At 38.2% G+C, this 13,877-nt stretch overlaps 1 protein-coding gene across 1 annotated transcript in view; it reads left to right on the forward strand.

Moving 5' to 3' along the window:
* Window positions 1-5,648: 5,648 nt before the first annotated feature.
* STK31 (serine/threonine kinase 31) overlaps window positions 5,649-13,877 on the forward strand; it is a 39,778-nt gene continuing 31,549 nt past the window's right edge. Inside the window, exons 1-4 of the mRNA XM_016217006.2 lie at window positions 5,649-5,691; window positions 5,780-5,832; window positions 10,352-10,450; window positions 13,755-13,829. Coding sequence (XP_016072492.1) covers window positions 5,664-5,691; window positions 5,780-5,832; window positions 10,352-10,450; window positions 13,755-13,829 — 255 coding nt within the window. The 5' untranslated portion in view covers window positions 5,649-5,663. The remainder of the gene's footprint in view (window positions 5,692-5,779; window positions 5,833-10,351; window positions 10,451-13,754; window positions 13,830-13,877) is intronic.

A 13,877-nucleotide genomic window follows, 5' to 3' on the forward strand; every position in this document is an offset into this window, starting at 1 on the left:
ACTCCAGCACGGCCGTGAGACACTGCCAAGCAGGCTCCAGATAGCTTCACGTGGAAGCCATTTGATGGCGCTTTGTACTGGGGCCATGTAATGACTCTCCAGAGATCCTCTGACACTGTGGCTGGGGATGCCCACTGGAACCCCTCAGCATCGTACATGTATAAAAGATATGGGGGAGTTAATGACCTGGGGACCACCCTTGACGAATGGGAGGTAGAAGCCAATAAAGACTCCCCCTTCCGTCGGCTGGGAAGACAATTCCGAGATGCCTTTCATAAGCTTCCCCAGTCACCCAAAACAGTGGCCAGCTCCATAACATAACCTTATTTTAGCTCTCTCTTTTCCCCCTTTCCACTCCCCGATTCCCTCCCTTTGGTCCTGTGGAGGAGAGACTGCTCCATGATGTGACCGCTGCAGACCCACAAGGTGGACCTGCGAGAACAGGGATTGCTTCCCGGAAACGCGCTCAGAGACTGATCATAATCGCTGTTTTCCTTCTGACATACACCAGGACCTCTCCCATGCCCCATGCCCTGCTGGTTCCTGGAACAGGCCTTGTCCTGACCTGGGCAAGCACGTAAGGCATTTTCCCCTCACGTGGGACTGAACACATACCGATATCCCCACCCATCCTGCCCTTTTCTATAGAATTCTTTGGTGCCTGCCAAGTGGCAAGGATGATATCCACTTTGTTTTGCAGCCGCCCAAGACATGCCTGGTATGTAAGAGTCCCTGAATAAACTCTGTTAATTGGGAGACAAGTGGCCTGCCTCTTTCTTTGGTCTTTCCCTGCCCTCCTTTCTGGCCTGGGGCTTTTCCTTGGGTCTGTATGTACAAACAGGTTTTGTAAGATTACTTCCCAAATAAATTACCTGTATGTAAATATTTGTCTTAGGCTTTGCTTTTGGTTGTGGTGGGAGTGGGTAAACCCAGGCTACAATGGGTACCAGGAACACATTAGAAAGCAAAACTTCAGGACAGGATTCTGTGACTGGATCCTTCACCAGACAGCTGGCAATCAAGACCCCATAGCTGTTGGTAAGTGGGGCAGTGATAACGCCTGGCACATAGCATCACAGTTACTATAGTGGATTTGGGTGGAGTGCAGGTAGAAGGTAACATGTTAGGCTATAAAGTAGTTGTGGCATTACAATGGAATAGGATTAGTGTAAATTATAAAGATGGAGATGTTCATTAGCTATTGCTAACTGCTTTAGAAACCTTGAGTGAGGAAAATGACATAGGTTCATATTAGCAACTTAAGGCATTCCGGCAATGCCAGAGTGCCTCAATAGCACCCTTCAAGGGAAGTCTCATCTCCTACAGGTGCAGGCTATCTGCGCTGACAACTGGCCCAAATTTAATAAAGTGGCAAGGCTGCAAAGGAAACTGAATGCACAGCCTCGAGCATCTCCTCCAACAAAGTCAGCGTGCTGACAGGCTAAGACTGGAACCCTGAATCATGGGACGGGGACACTTGTGTTGGTGAGCCTGATCTTGAACCCTCAGGTTTTCTTTAACTTTTGCATTGGCAGAAGCAGTCTTGTCCATTTTGCTAGAGGAGAGCAGTCTGTGCTTGCCTGGAGATCCTGCAAAGATTTTATCTAAGGCACTTGCATTGTAAGGTGACACTTGTCTTTCTCATTACCCACCCCTGCCACCTCTCATTGACTTCAAAGTGGTAACAAGGAATAGGTCCCAGCGTACCCTAAGTGGGGAAATTCAGTCCTTCCTATAGGAGGCTAGGTTACACTCTGAATGAATTGCACATTCTGGTTAAAATGCATTGGCAGGAAATATGTCTGGGGGTTGATCTTGAGGGTGTTGGATCAAGGGATGGAATATAAGGCTTGATAGGAAAGAGTGACACAGATATTCAAATGTAAAAAATGAATGCTTTGCATTTTATACAAAAGTCAACTCAAAAAGGACTTTAAATGTAAAATCTAAACATGTAAAACTTCTAGAGGAAAATATAGGAGAAACCTTTTGTGTTCTGGTTAGCCAGAGACTTCTTAGATAGGAGACAAAAGCATGACCCATAAAAGACAAAACTGATAAATTGGACTTCATCAAAGGCTCTTTGAAATAGCGTTTTTTAGAGAATGAAAAGACAAGTCACCAGCTGGGAGAAAATATTTGTAAATCTGAAGGAGCTGTATCCACAGTTCATAAAGAACTGCAAAATTCGGTAAGAAAACAAAAAATGGGAAAAAGTTTGAACAGACACTCCACCTAAGAAGCTATATGGATAGAAAATAAACAAAAAAGATAATATTTTTAGTCAATAGAGAAATTCAGTTAAAACCTCAAAAAGATACCACTATACATAAAATGTCTAAACTTAAAAACACTGACCATATAAAATGATGGTGAGGATATAGAGCAACTAGAACTCTTGACCACTACTGGTGCAAATATAAAATAGTAAAACTACTTTGTAAAAACAGTCTAGCAGTTTCTTAAGAAGTTAAATACACACAACTATATGACCCTACCATTCTACTCAACAGAAATGGAAGCACATGCCTATACAAATACTTGCACCTGATTATCCATAGCAGCTTTATTTGAAACAATCCCAAACTGGAAACAATTCAAATCTCTCTCAAAAAAAGTAGGTAAATTGTATTATAATCATGCAATGGAATAGTACTTAGCAACAAATAGCAACATACCATTCATACATATGACAAAACAGATGACTCAATTATGCTGAATGAAAGAAACCTGACAAAATGTAGGTACTGTATGATTTCATTCACCTTGAATTGTAGAAAATGCAAACTAAGGTGTGGCAACAGAAAGCAGAATCTGTCACTTGGGATAGGTGGGAGAGCCAAGTACTATGAGGAAACTTTTTGTGGGTAAATGAAATGATTGTTATCTTTTAAAAAAATATATGTTTTTATTGATTTCAGAGAGAGAGGAAGGGAGAGGGAGGGGGAGAGGGGGAGAGAGAGAGAGAGGAACATCAATGATGAGTCATTGATGGGCTGCCTCCTGCACGCCCCCTACTGGGTGCGCCTGCAACCCCGGCATGTGCCCTGAGGGGAAGCGAACTGTGACCTCGGGGTTCATAGGTCGATGCTCAACCCCTGAGCCATGCCTGGGGGACAAATGATTGTTAGCTTGATTATGAGGAGGATTTCAACAGTGTATACATATGTCAGCTCTAATCAAATTGTGCACTTTTAATTCCTGCAGTTTATTGTTCATTACATTTAAATTCAAGAAGTTAAATTAATGGAGATAATTTTAACTGTTGTGTAAGTTTCCCAGAAATTGTATTATCCGTATAGAACCAGACACCTAAGTTATATTACCCCCCCCCCCCCCCATTAAAGCAGTGAAACAAGCTGCAACAGGAGAGACACAGAGGCTGGGCCGAGAAATGCTTGAAAAACCTACTAATCCGAAAAACCACATTTTCAATGACCAACATCATCGTCTCCTTCCCATCTTTTAAAAAGAATGTTGGGATTCTCCCGGTTTCGCCGCGTTAAAATTTGAACCGGCGTGAACAAGTTAGGAAAGAGCAGGAAGCTCGCGATCCGACCTGACGTCCTTCGAGCCTCGGGAAAGGAGCCTGCTGCTTCCCTCAGGTGCGAGGCAAGCCCCGCCCCCACCCCTGCGCACCACCTCAGTGCGCAGCTCTCCGCCCCCGGGGCGTGGCCCCGCCCAGCGTGCCCGGGGCCTCGGCCGCCACGTGAGCGCAGAGGGCTCGCGGGATCCGGATGCGGGGGATGGCCCAGGGCGACGCGCGCAGGGGCCGCGTGGCGTCCCAGCGGCCGAGGCTCGCGCGGTAAGTGTCTGCGCCTGCGCCAGGGCTGGCGACGGGGAGCAGCGGTGGCGGGAGAGGGCTGAGGGCCCAGCATGTGGGGCTGGGAACACTTTCCTAGGGATTCTGTGGCGGAGAGTGTGAGGTCAGTAGTGGTCTTTCTGGTAGGTTCCATGGTCGCTTCCAGGGCCCTGGGGTTAGCCCTGGGTGCCGGTTGGGTCTCCAGGGGCGGCGAGGCCCATTTCCCCGCCCGCCTTCGCCTTCGCCTTCGCGCCGCCGGCCGGCCTACCCGCGAGGGGCCGGGCGCCGGGCCCGGAGGCGGGACGGGCTTGCAGCTGAGCCGGCCGGGGGTCGGGGAGGCCGGGTGGGGAACCCTCTCTCCTGTGCCATTGAAACTTCAAAATCTCTCGAAATAGTTGTCAGGGAGCGGCCCGGACCCACTTAATCCAAATTCTCGCCCTGAACTGGAGACTGGGAAGTGCCACGTGGCAATCCAGGTCTGCAGAAAAGTCGTTTTACCAAACCCCTTTTAAAATACGACTTTAAAACCGTTTTACAAATCGCTTCTCACGTGTCCGGTGGGATTTCCAAAGCAAACATTTTCATTTTTACCAAATTGAAGCCAAGGTCCCGACCTTGAACCGATTCCAGCTTGATTTTACAACATTACTGCCCAATTTAAAAATTACTTTTTGACCGGTGTAGGGGAATCCTTGTCTTGAAATGTTTGGATGCTGCGTAGTGTATGTGAAAAAAATTTTTTTTTATTTGAAAGCTGTAACAAAAATTAGAAGAATAAAGTTTAAAAAAATTTTTATGACTCCCCCCCCCCCCCCCCCCCCCGTGATAAGTTAACTTTTTCTCTCCCTCGATCAGAGAGCATTTTAAACTTTGGTATAGTGATGTTCTTAGATAACTTTAAAAACTCGTAAATATGTGTTTTCAGTTTCCTTCAAAGAACTAACATTTATGCATGTGAAGTGCAATATCCTAGTGCATTATGGATAAAATTATAAACTAGTAGGTATTTATTTTGAAATATGCAGTTAGGAAAGTATGTTATGTAATAAAAAATATTATTATTTTAATCCACACTTGAGGATATGTTTTTATTGATTTTAGAGAGAGACAAGGGAGGGAGATGGGGGGAGAGAGAGAAAGAAACAGGAATGGGGAAAGCATCATTGGGTTGCCCCCTGCAGGCGCCCTGGCCAGGGGTCACACAGGAAACCTAGGCACGTGCCCTGAGCCGGAATCCAACCCTCAGCCTTTTTGTGTACAGGTCAATACTTCAGCTAACTGAGCCACCCATCCAAGACTGAAAATTATTTTTGAAATAATGGGTAAAATTTGATTCTTTTTGCAAGTCTTTAATTGCAAGGTACCTTCAAAAGCAGAAACCACTGTGCCTTTTAAATAAAATTGATTACCAATCTGAAGCATTTGTTCTATATATGTTTATAGTGTTTCTTTTTGTTTAAATTATGGAAGGCCTGCTCTTGAGAGGACATCAGTTATTTTAAAAGGATATGCATATTGTTATGAAGTATTGATTGATGTAACTGATCAAAATGTGCATGAATTATCCTCTTTGGTGTAAATTTGTAGAAGTTTGGCTAAAGAGATAATTTCAAAGATGGCGTTTGTCTATGATGAAATTGCAAAATAAAGTATACTAAAAGCATAAAAGAATTAATTATTGAACAAATATTTTTGAGGTCTTTTTTAATATAGAGTTTGAATTTTGGTAAACTTTATTTAGGGCAAAACATACTTGTAGGAATTTGAACATTAGGTTTAGTCTTTGTTCACTGTTAATGGACAGATGATTAGAACCTAATTAAAGATATTGCATTATTTTAGTTTTTCAGGAATTGTCCAAATGGATGAAGATATACATTACAATAAAGGTACTTACATTAAAAATTATTTTTGGATGTAAAAGCTAGATGATCTTGATTAATTTCTAATTTTTTTTGCATTGTGATTTGGTTTCAGTTGAAGATGTGGTTGGAAGTCATGTGGAAGATGCAGTAACATTTTGGGCCCAGGTAAATAGCAGCCTGGTTGACTTCCTTTCGCAGCCCCTTTCTCTGCTAACACAGGCCCTCCCCAACAAAAACAAAAATAAAAATTCCAGAATATATATATATATATCACTGTCATTTTCAAATTTTTAATTTTTATTGACAGTTATTTAACTAAAGACATTATTAGAAGACAAATGGCTACAGCTGGTGCTTAATACCTGAGTTATGAGTAGGATGTTCATAATTCACTGAGTATAAGAAAACAAGAATGTAATTGTGGTTCAGGATTACACTCAAACCAGTGATCTAGGCTGCATAAATTACTGAGGTTGCTGAGAAACTGTTTTATTTGTGCAGTTACAGCTCCATCTAGCGATATTTTATAAGATTGTTTCTTGAAAGATACTAAATTTAAAAATCTCAGTCATTTTTTTCTAATGGCTTAATTTTGAATTTGAGATACAGTATCTTTCTCATTGCAAAATTGGAAGCAGTAATGAAGCATTACTAAGTTTCTGTTGCCAGGCTTCAAGTCAGATAAGTTTATTCAGGTTTAAATACAAAGCCAGGCACCAAAGTGCATGTGTTGTAGTATTTAAGATGGTGAATCCCTCTAGTGAACATAAGTACTCACTAATTTTTAATTTTCTGAACTACATGTGGAGGGAAGGGAATGACATTTCTCTATACTTCCTACAGCATGAGAAGTCCTTTCTGTGGGGGTGAAGTGAATTGACAATGTGGGAAATAGAACTTATGAGAAGAAAAGTTATGGAAGAATGTGATTAACCCAGAGTTCTTAAATCTGTATAGAAAACATACTAGAGAAGAGTGCTAGTTATAGAAAATTTGTGGCAGATTTGTGTCTCTGCTTATGCATATATTTTCTGAATAGCCCACATGTTCTGGTTCTGTGCCCTTTGTGTTAATAGCATCTGTGTCGATCTCAACAGTATCCCAGATTGAAGATGAATTATGTTTAAGCTCATTATATAGGAACAACATTTACTAATTTAAATAAGATTTTCTAGACCAACGCTGTCCAGTAGAAATATGTGAACCATGTGAGTAATTTAAAATTTAACGGACACATAAAAAGTAAAAAGAAACAGGTGAAACCAATTGTAATAATTATATTTTATTTAACTCAAAATATCCAAAATGTCACTTCAGAATGTAATCAGCACAAATATATTAAGATACTTTTATTTTTTCATATTAAGTTTTTGAAATCTGGTGTTAGGCAAACTCTTTGTAAAAAATCAGTATTTTAAGGTTTGTGGGCTATATGTATAAACCCTACAACACAGACAGAGTCTGTTGGAACTGTTCAACTTTATCAACTCTGCCATTATAGTGCAAAAGCAGCCATAGACAGTACATAGACACATAGGTGTAACTGTGATCCTTTAAAACTTTATTTACCAAAACAGATGTCAGAGGTCATAATTTACCAACCTCTGATTTTAGCCATGAAGTTAAGGCCCTTGTAGAAATTTGAACACGCAAAAAAGTTAGGAAATGTGTCTTAAATTGATGAAAACATTAAGAGTTAAAACTACTAATTGCATCCATATGAATCAAATGATTGTTTCAAGAGGTATATTGTAAAATTTGATTGGGATTGGGGTGGGATTTAGATGAAGAGTAAATACAGACTTAGAAGTATGTGGAGGCAGGCCAGGATGGAGATCCGATCATGTATATTCTGTTTTTCTGCCACTGTGAATTTCTGCCAGATAAGCCACTTATACGAAAGTTGGATGAGTGGAAGTTGAAGGAATCTTAAGTATTTGACTTCTACCTTTTATTTGAAACAGAGCTTTAATTTAATCTAATTTTGTAGACTATTTTGGTGTATTCTGAACTTAGAGAGGTAATTTCAGGGTTTTATTCACAAGGGCTGCTTCTAATATGTCTTGGGGTTAGTGTATATTTAGTTCCCCTTTTTACTGTACAGTGGTACTGATAGCCATCATGGTGTCCTTGGGACTGCTCTTTCAGTGTTTCAGTCATCAGAGATGATCATGTTCTTTCTAGTCTTACTGAGTATTTATTGAAATAAGTAAATATATATATTTAAATTGATTTTAGAGAGAAAGGAAGGAAGAGGGATAGATAGATGGAAACATTAATGAGAGAGACATCAGTTGAATGCATCCTGCACACCCCCTACTGGGGATCGGGCCCAAAACCCAGGCATGTACCCTGATCTGGAATCAAACTGGGGACCTCTTGGTTCATAGGTCGATGCTCAACTACTGAGCCACACCGGCCAGGTGATATATATTTTTAAAGAACATATGTGTGTGTGTATATATATTTAATTGTTTATTTGGAAATAACTTCAGACTTATACGAAAGTTGTAAAATTAGTACAGAGGCTTTCTTTATACCCTTCATCCAGTTTCTCTCTCCCCACCCCCAATTTATTTATTCATTTATCTTACTTTATTTTTATACAGCTTCTCTTAATACTAACATTTTATTTAACCATAGAACAATGATCAAAGCTGGGAAATTAACATTATTATTAACTGCAATTCTTATTCAAATTTCCCCAGTTTTTCATTGTCTTTTCTGTTCAAAATCCTATTCAAAAGCCCACATTGTTAAGTTAGTGTCATGTATTCTTAGTATTCTCCAGCCTGTGATAGTTCCTTTATTTATCCTTGTCTTTCATGACTGACATTTTTGATGAGTACTGGTCAGTTATTTTATAGTGTATCCCTCAGTTTGAATTTGTTTGATGGTTTCTCATAGATTGGTAGAAATATTGCAGAAGTGATGTGTCCTGTTCAGTGCATCATATTGGGGATTCATGATGTTGGTATACCTCATTATTGATGATATTAACCTCAGTCTACTTGATTATGGTGGTGACTGCTGGGTTCCTTCATTGTAAAGTTACTGTTTTTTCCTTTTTCAATTAATGTTTTGGAGCTACATTGAGACTAATCTTGTTTCTCTTCAACGTTTAACCCACCAATTTTATTATTTATTAATACGGTGCTTATCTAATGATGATTTTCTATTTCCCTCATTCCTTCTACATTTATTAATTGGAATTTTGTAAGGAAAAGCTGTCTGCTCTCCACCATTTATTTGATGATTTATATTAATATGGAAGTGGGTATATAGTCCATGGGACATAATCCAGTACTATCATTATTTATTTTGTAGTTTAATTTGTTGCAGCTTTGGCCATTAGGAGATTTTCGTATTGGCTATTGTGTCCTTTAAATGATCCCCTCTTCTTTTTTTTTTTTTTTTAAACATTTCTTTCTGGCATCACTAGATATTATAGGGTCATCTTTTATTTCCCTTTCCAAGCCCTGGAATCAACCACTCTCCAAGGAACCCTGGTTCCTTTTATTGGAGAATGGTGTTTAGAAATCAAGATCTGGGTGTTTAGAAATCAAGGTGGGCTTATTACTACTGGAGTGACATTGCTTCTAGGCCCTCTCAACAGACAGAGCTAGAAGAGATTATATGTATAAAAAACCCACTCATATACACATCTATATTTCTATCTCTCTGTGTGTTTCTCCTTCATATATGCATGAATACACACAAATATATAATGCATACACATGTGCATGCACATACATATATGTATTATTGAGTTCATTCTGATAACCTTCCAGTTCTAATATAACACTGTAGGTTTATTTAGCCTTCCTTATTTGTAATTTCTTTCTCCCTGCTCTCATTATTTACAATATACTTATTTGTTCAATCCTAGTATATTCCTAAAGTAGTTTCAAATTTTTAACCCATGGCCCTGTAAGAAATGAATTTACTAACTAGATTACAGTATTTGTGTACAGAGGAATGTATACATTTTGAAATTATTTTTACATATTTTCTTTACACAACAACAAATAATGTGAGAAGACTCATGTCATTAGACCAAAATATGCTATTCACTTTGAACAGTTAAATCCAGAAACAATTGTTGAAAGTTACCTCTTCATATGATCTAATAATATTTGGTATATTGGCTTGAATTCCAAGTAATTTGAACTCATTGGGAAGTAAAAATTTTCCATAGCCTAGTCTCATTTCTTAGAACTCATTTGAATTATGAAAAAATTACTGACATAAGAATTTGATTTGGATGAAATATTGCCATTTGCAATAACATGGATGGACCTTGAGAATATTATGCTAAGTGAAATAAGTCAGAAAAAGCTAAGAACCATATGATTTCATTCATATGTGGGATATAAAACTGAAACTTGTGGACACAAACAGTAGTGTGGTGGTTGCCAGAGGGAAGGGGGTCTTAATATATGGTGACAAGAGAAGATAAGACTTTGGGTGGTGGGCGCACAAAGGAATATAACAGGTCTTGTAACATAGAAACCCACACCTGAAACCTATATGTTCATATTAACCATTGTTACCCCAATAAATTTAATAAAAAATAGTTTCTAATGCTCCATAATCTTTTAAGTATTATGCTTAGTAGAACCCTTAATTGTATAATACTACCAAATAATATTTTACTGAATCTTATATATGTTTTTCCTTCTAGAGTATCAGTAGAAATAAGGATATTATGAAGATTGGTTGCTCACTGTCTGAAGTTTGTCCTCATGCCAATTCGGTTTTTGGGAATCTTGATCTAAAGAAGGTGAGTGATATTCTTGGATATAATTATTCCATCTGTCATGTTAATCTTTCCTATATCTTAAATTTTATAGTTTTTGAAATTTTGATATATTTGAAAGGAAGAGGCACACTTTTAGAATATATATAAACTGTAGTCATAGTAAGTTTATTCTTTCAAAACTACTTATGGACTTTCTGCTATGTACCAGGCACTGTGTTGAGCATTGAGTATACATTGGTGAACAAAACAGAGTTCTTGTGTAAAATTTAAGGAGGCACTTATGCAAGTGCAGGGTTGGTACCTCAGAGTGAGTGCCTCTTTACGTTTTGTGTACTGGGTGCCTTGCTTGTCTTACTCAGTTCCAAGCCTTGGTTATTTAAATAAGGGAGGTCCATGTCTGTATTTTGACATGGAATTAGATGCAAAATAGCATATGTAAAATGAGCCCATTTGTGTAAGTAAAATGTATAAACATATATCCTAGTGTATATGGAATGTTAGTGTAAATGTAAAATTGTTTTCAGGAGGTGCATGTTGAAGAGTATTGGGAAGGAAGTTTTATTTTTTACCCTTTCCAATATACTTGATTTTCTTCGAATCACCTCTATCAGTTTTATTTTAAAATAATTAAAACCCCAATGGCATATATGAAAATGCGCGAAAAGGAGAAATTTAGAAGGAAGGAAACAATGTAGCTTGGAGTTGAGCATCAGAATGGATAAGGTAATGTAATTTGTAAAGTTTTTAGGTTTTTTTAAAGCATCCTTGTAGTCTGTGACTGTTTAATAGTGTTAAAAATTAAGTCATACCTGCTTTTCTTTTGTTGAATGCAAAATAAATTACTTGCTTAACAAAAATTTAAACAAGTTTCAATAATAGACTTATAAATGATTACTCAGTCATCTTTGGTTATCCATGAATGGATTATACTTTGTAAATTTTCCTTAGTGATTGAGTGGCCCTCTTCCTCTCACTGTGTAGGCAGGTTCATGGACTATGAACAGTTGAGTCGTGAGAGAAAATTGGGACCAGGTACAATGGGACTGTGTTCTAGAGACAAATCTCTTTGGGATTTGACTTGTATTTATGATGTTAATTTCAGATTCCTCAGCTTGGTTGGGTCCCAGCTCTATTCCTTGATGCAAGTGTCCCCACTTTTACCTAGACTGGGTTGCAATGATATATCATTTCTGTCACCTATCTTATATCCAATTGTTTATTTTATTAATATATTATTACAAAGTCTTAACTAAAGATAATGTGACCTTTTGTAGAGTCTGAAATTGGGCAGGACTGTAGATTATCAGCTATTTTTGCTACTAAACCTGTTTGCTTGCTGCAAAATGAAGTGAGATGGTTGGTGGAGGGTACCATGTCTTTTGTGCTCTCTCTTGCCCTCCAATTGAATATTAGCGGAGGGAATCAGAGTCAAGTGCTCATTGAACACACTTATTCTTTGTAGCACTTGCCTTGGTAGATATGTTTGTGTGTCTGAATTGATTTGCACTTTGTTGCTTTGGGGAGTTGAGAATTTTAAGTTTTACATGGTGTATTTCTTTTGCTTTAAAACCTGTGAATTTGTTCTAGTTCAGAGTGATACACTTAAAATTAATTTTACACTGTCACTTAAAGCAGTGTTCCTCAACTTTTTTTCATTATTCCCTTCTAAGGCATTTTCCCCCCCTAATGGGTCTCTTTCCCCCATGACATTTGAACACCACAGATATACTGTGTATCTGTTAATGTTGTCAGGTACCGTTGAACCCTGGAGGGCTACAAACCATTGTAATATCTACGATGCTTCCCCACCCCCCAAGAACCAGTTTTAACTCCCTTGGCGGTATTTTCCCTATTGAGAATGAATGATTTAAAGTGGTTATCAACCTGGAGTGATTTTGTATTCCTCACTCCCAGGAGATATTTGGCAGTGTCTGGAGACCTTTTTGGTTGTCACAACTGGAGGGGATAGTATTGGTATCTTGTAGGCCAGGGGGATGTTGCTAAACATCCTGCAATGGACAGGACAACCAACAGCCCCCAGCCTCCATGCTGCAAAGAATTACCCTGTCTCAAGTGTCAGTGGTGCTGAGGTTGAGAAATTGACTTAAAGTATGTACATTTTTCTCTTTGTTCTTTTATTAAATATAATTAAAATACTTAAATGAAATTTCAGTATTAAGGATATTATCTGACTTAATTTCATCTACTTAACAGCCCTAAACTTCTTATATACAAAGTAAAAAGTATAAAAACATTTCTTGGCTGGTGGGATATATGTATTTCACCATAGTTGAGACTTAAAAGACTTAAGTGGCATGTACTTGGAATGTTTATGTTTTAAGAGCAATTAATTGTATCGGTTATGTCTTCATACATTAAAACAGCATGATTTCAAGTCTTTGATCCTTGTGCCCCCCCCCTTTTTTTTTTACTAAAGTATAGTTGACATACAATATAATGTTTCAGATGTATAACAGCCATTTAACATTTATATTGCTTATGAAGTGATCACCACGATTAAGTCTAGTAACCATCTGTCACTGTACAAAGTTATATTATTGACTATATTTCCTATGCTGTACATTATATCCCGGGACTTATTTATTTTATAACGGGAAGTTTGTACTTCTTAATCCCCTTCACCCTTTTTGCCCATTCTCCTGCCCCTCCCCCCACTATCAATTTGTTCTTTGTATCTATGAGTAAGTTCCTGGTTTGTTTGCTTGTATTTTTAGATTCCACATATAAGTGAAATTATATAGTATTTGTCTTTCTCTGACTTATTTCACTTGGCATAATACCTTCTAGGTTCATCTATGTTGTTGCAAATATTTGATTCTTTTTATGGCTCAGTGGTATTCCAGTGTGTATACGTACCACGTCGTCTTTGTCTCTTCATGTATCGATGGATGCCTAGGTTGCTTCCATATATTGGCTATTGTAAATAATACTGCAATGAATATGATGCATTTATCTCCAAAGAATTTGAGAACACGAATTTGTGCTGTCTTTTTGAGTTGTCTGTTCTTCCTCTTTTCTTCCCACCCCCCTCTGGAGAGGCAGAATAGCATAATGGATTCTGTAGTCAGATTGCTTCAGTTTGAATCCTGGTTCTGCTGCTTGCTAGCTTATGACTTAAGTTGTATAAGGGTGAAAACAAAGTACCTGCCTCATAGGGTTGTTGTAAGAATTAAATAAGTTATATATAAAGTACTTACTGACATGTAGTAAGTGCTTAATAAGTGCTAATCACTATTCTGATCTACTTATCATGCTTTGATTCCTTAAAATTCCAAATAATTATCTTTTCTTTTTCTCTTTGTAGATTTATGGCGGATTATTTTCTGAAGATAAGTGTTGGTACAGATGCAAAATACTGAAAATCATCAGTGATGAAAAGGCAGGAATAAATGTTCAGTTTTTTCCCTGAGGAATATTCTGGCTCTAA

Source organism: Miniopterus natalensis, chromosome 10, assembly GCF_054644295.1.
Source record: "Miniopterus natalensis isolate mMinNat1 chromosome 10, mMinNat1.hap1, whole genome shotgun sequence".
Lineage (NCBI taxonomy): Eukaryota > Metazoa > Chordata > Mammalia > Chiroptera > Miniopteridae > Miniopterus > Miniopterus natalensis.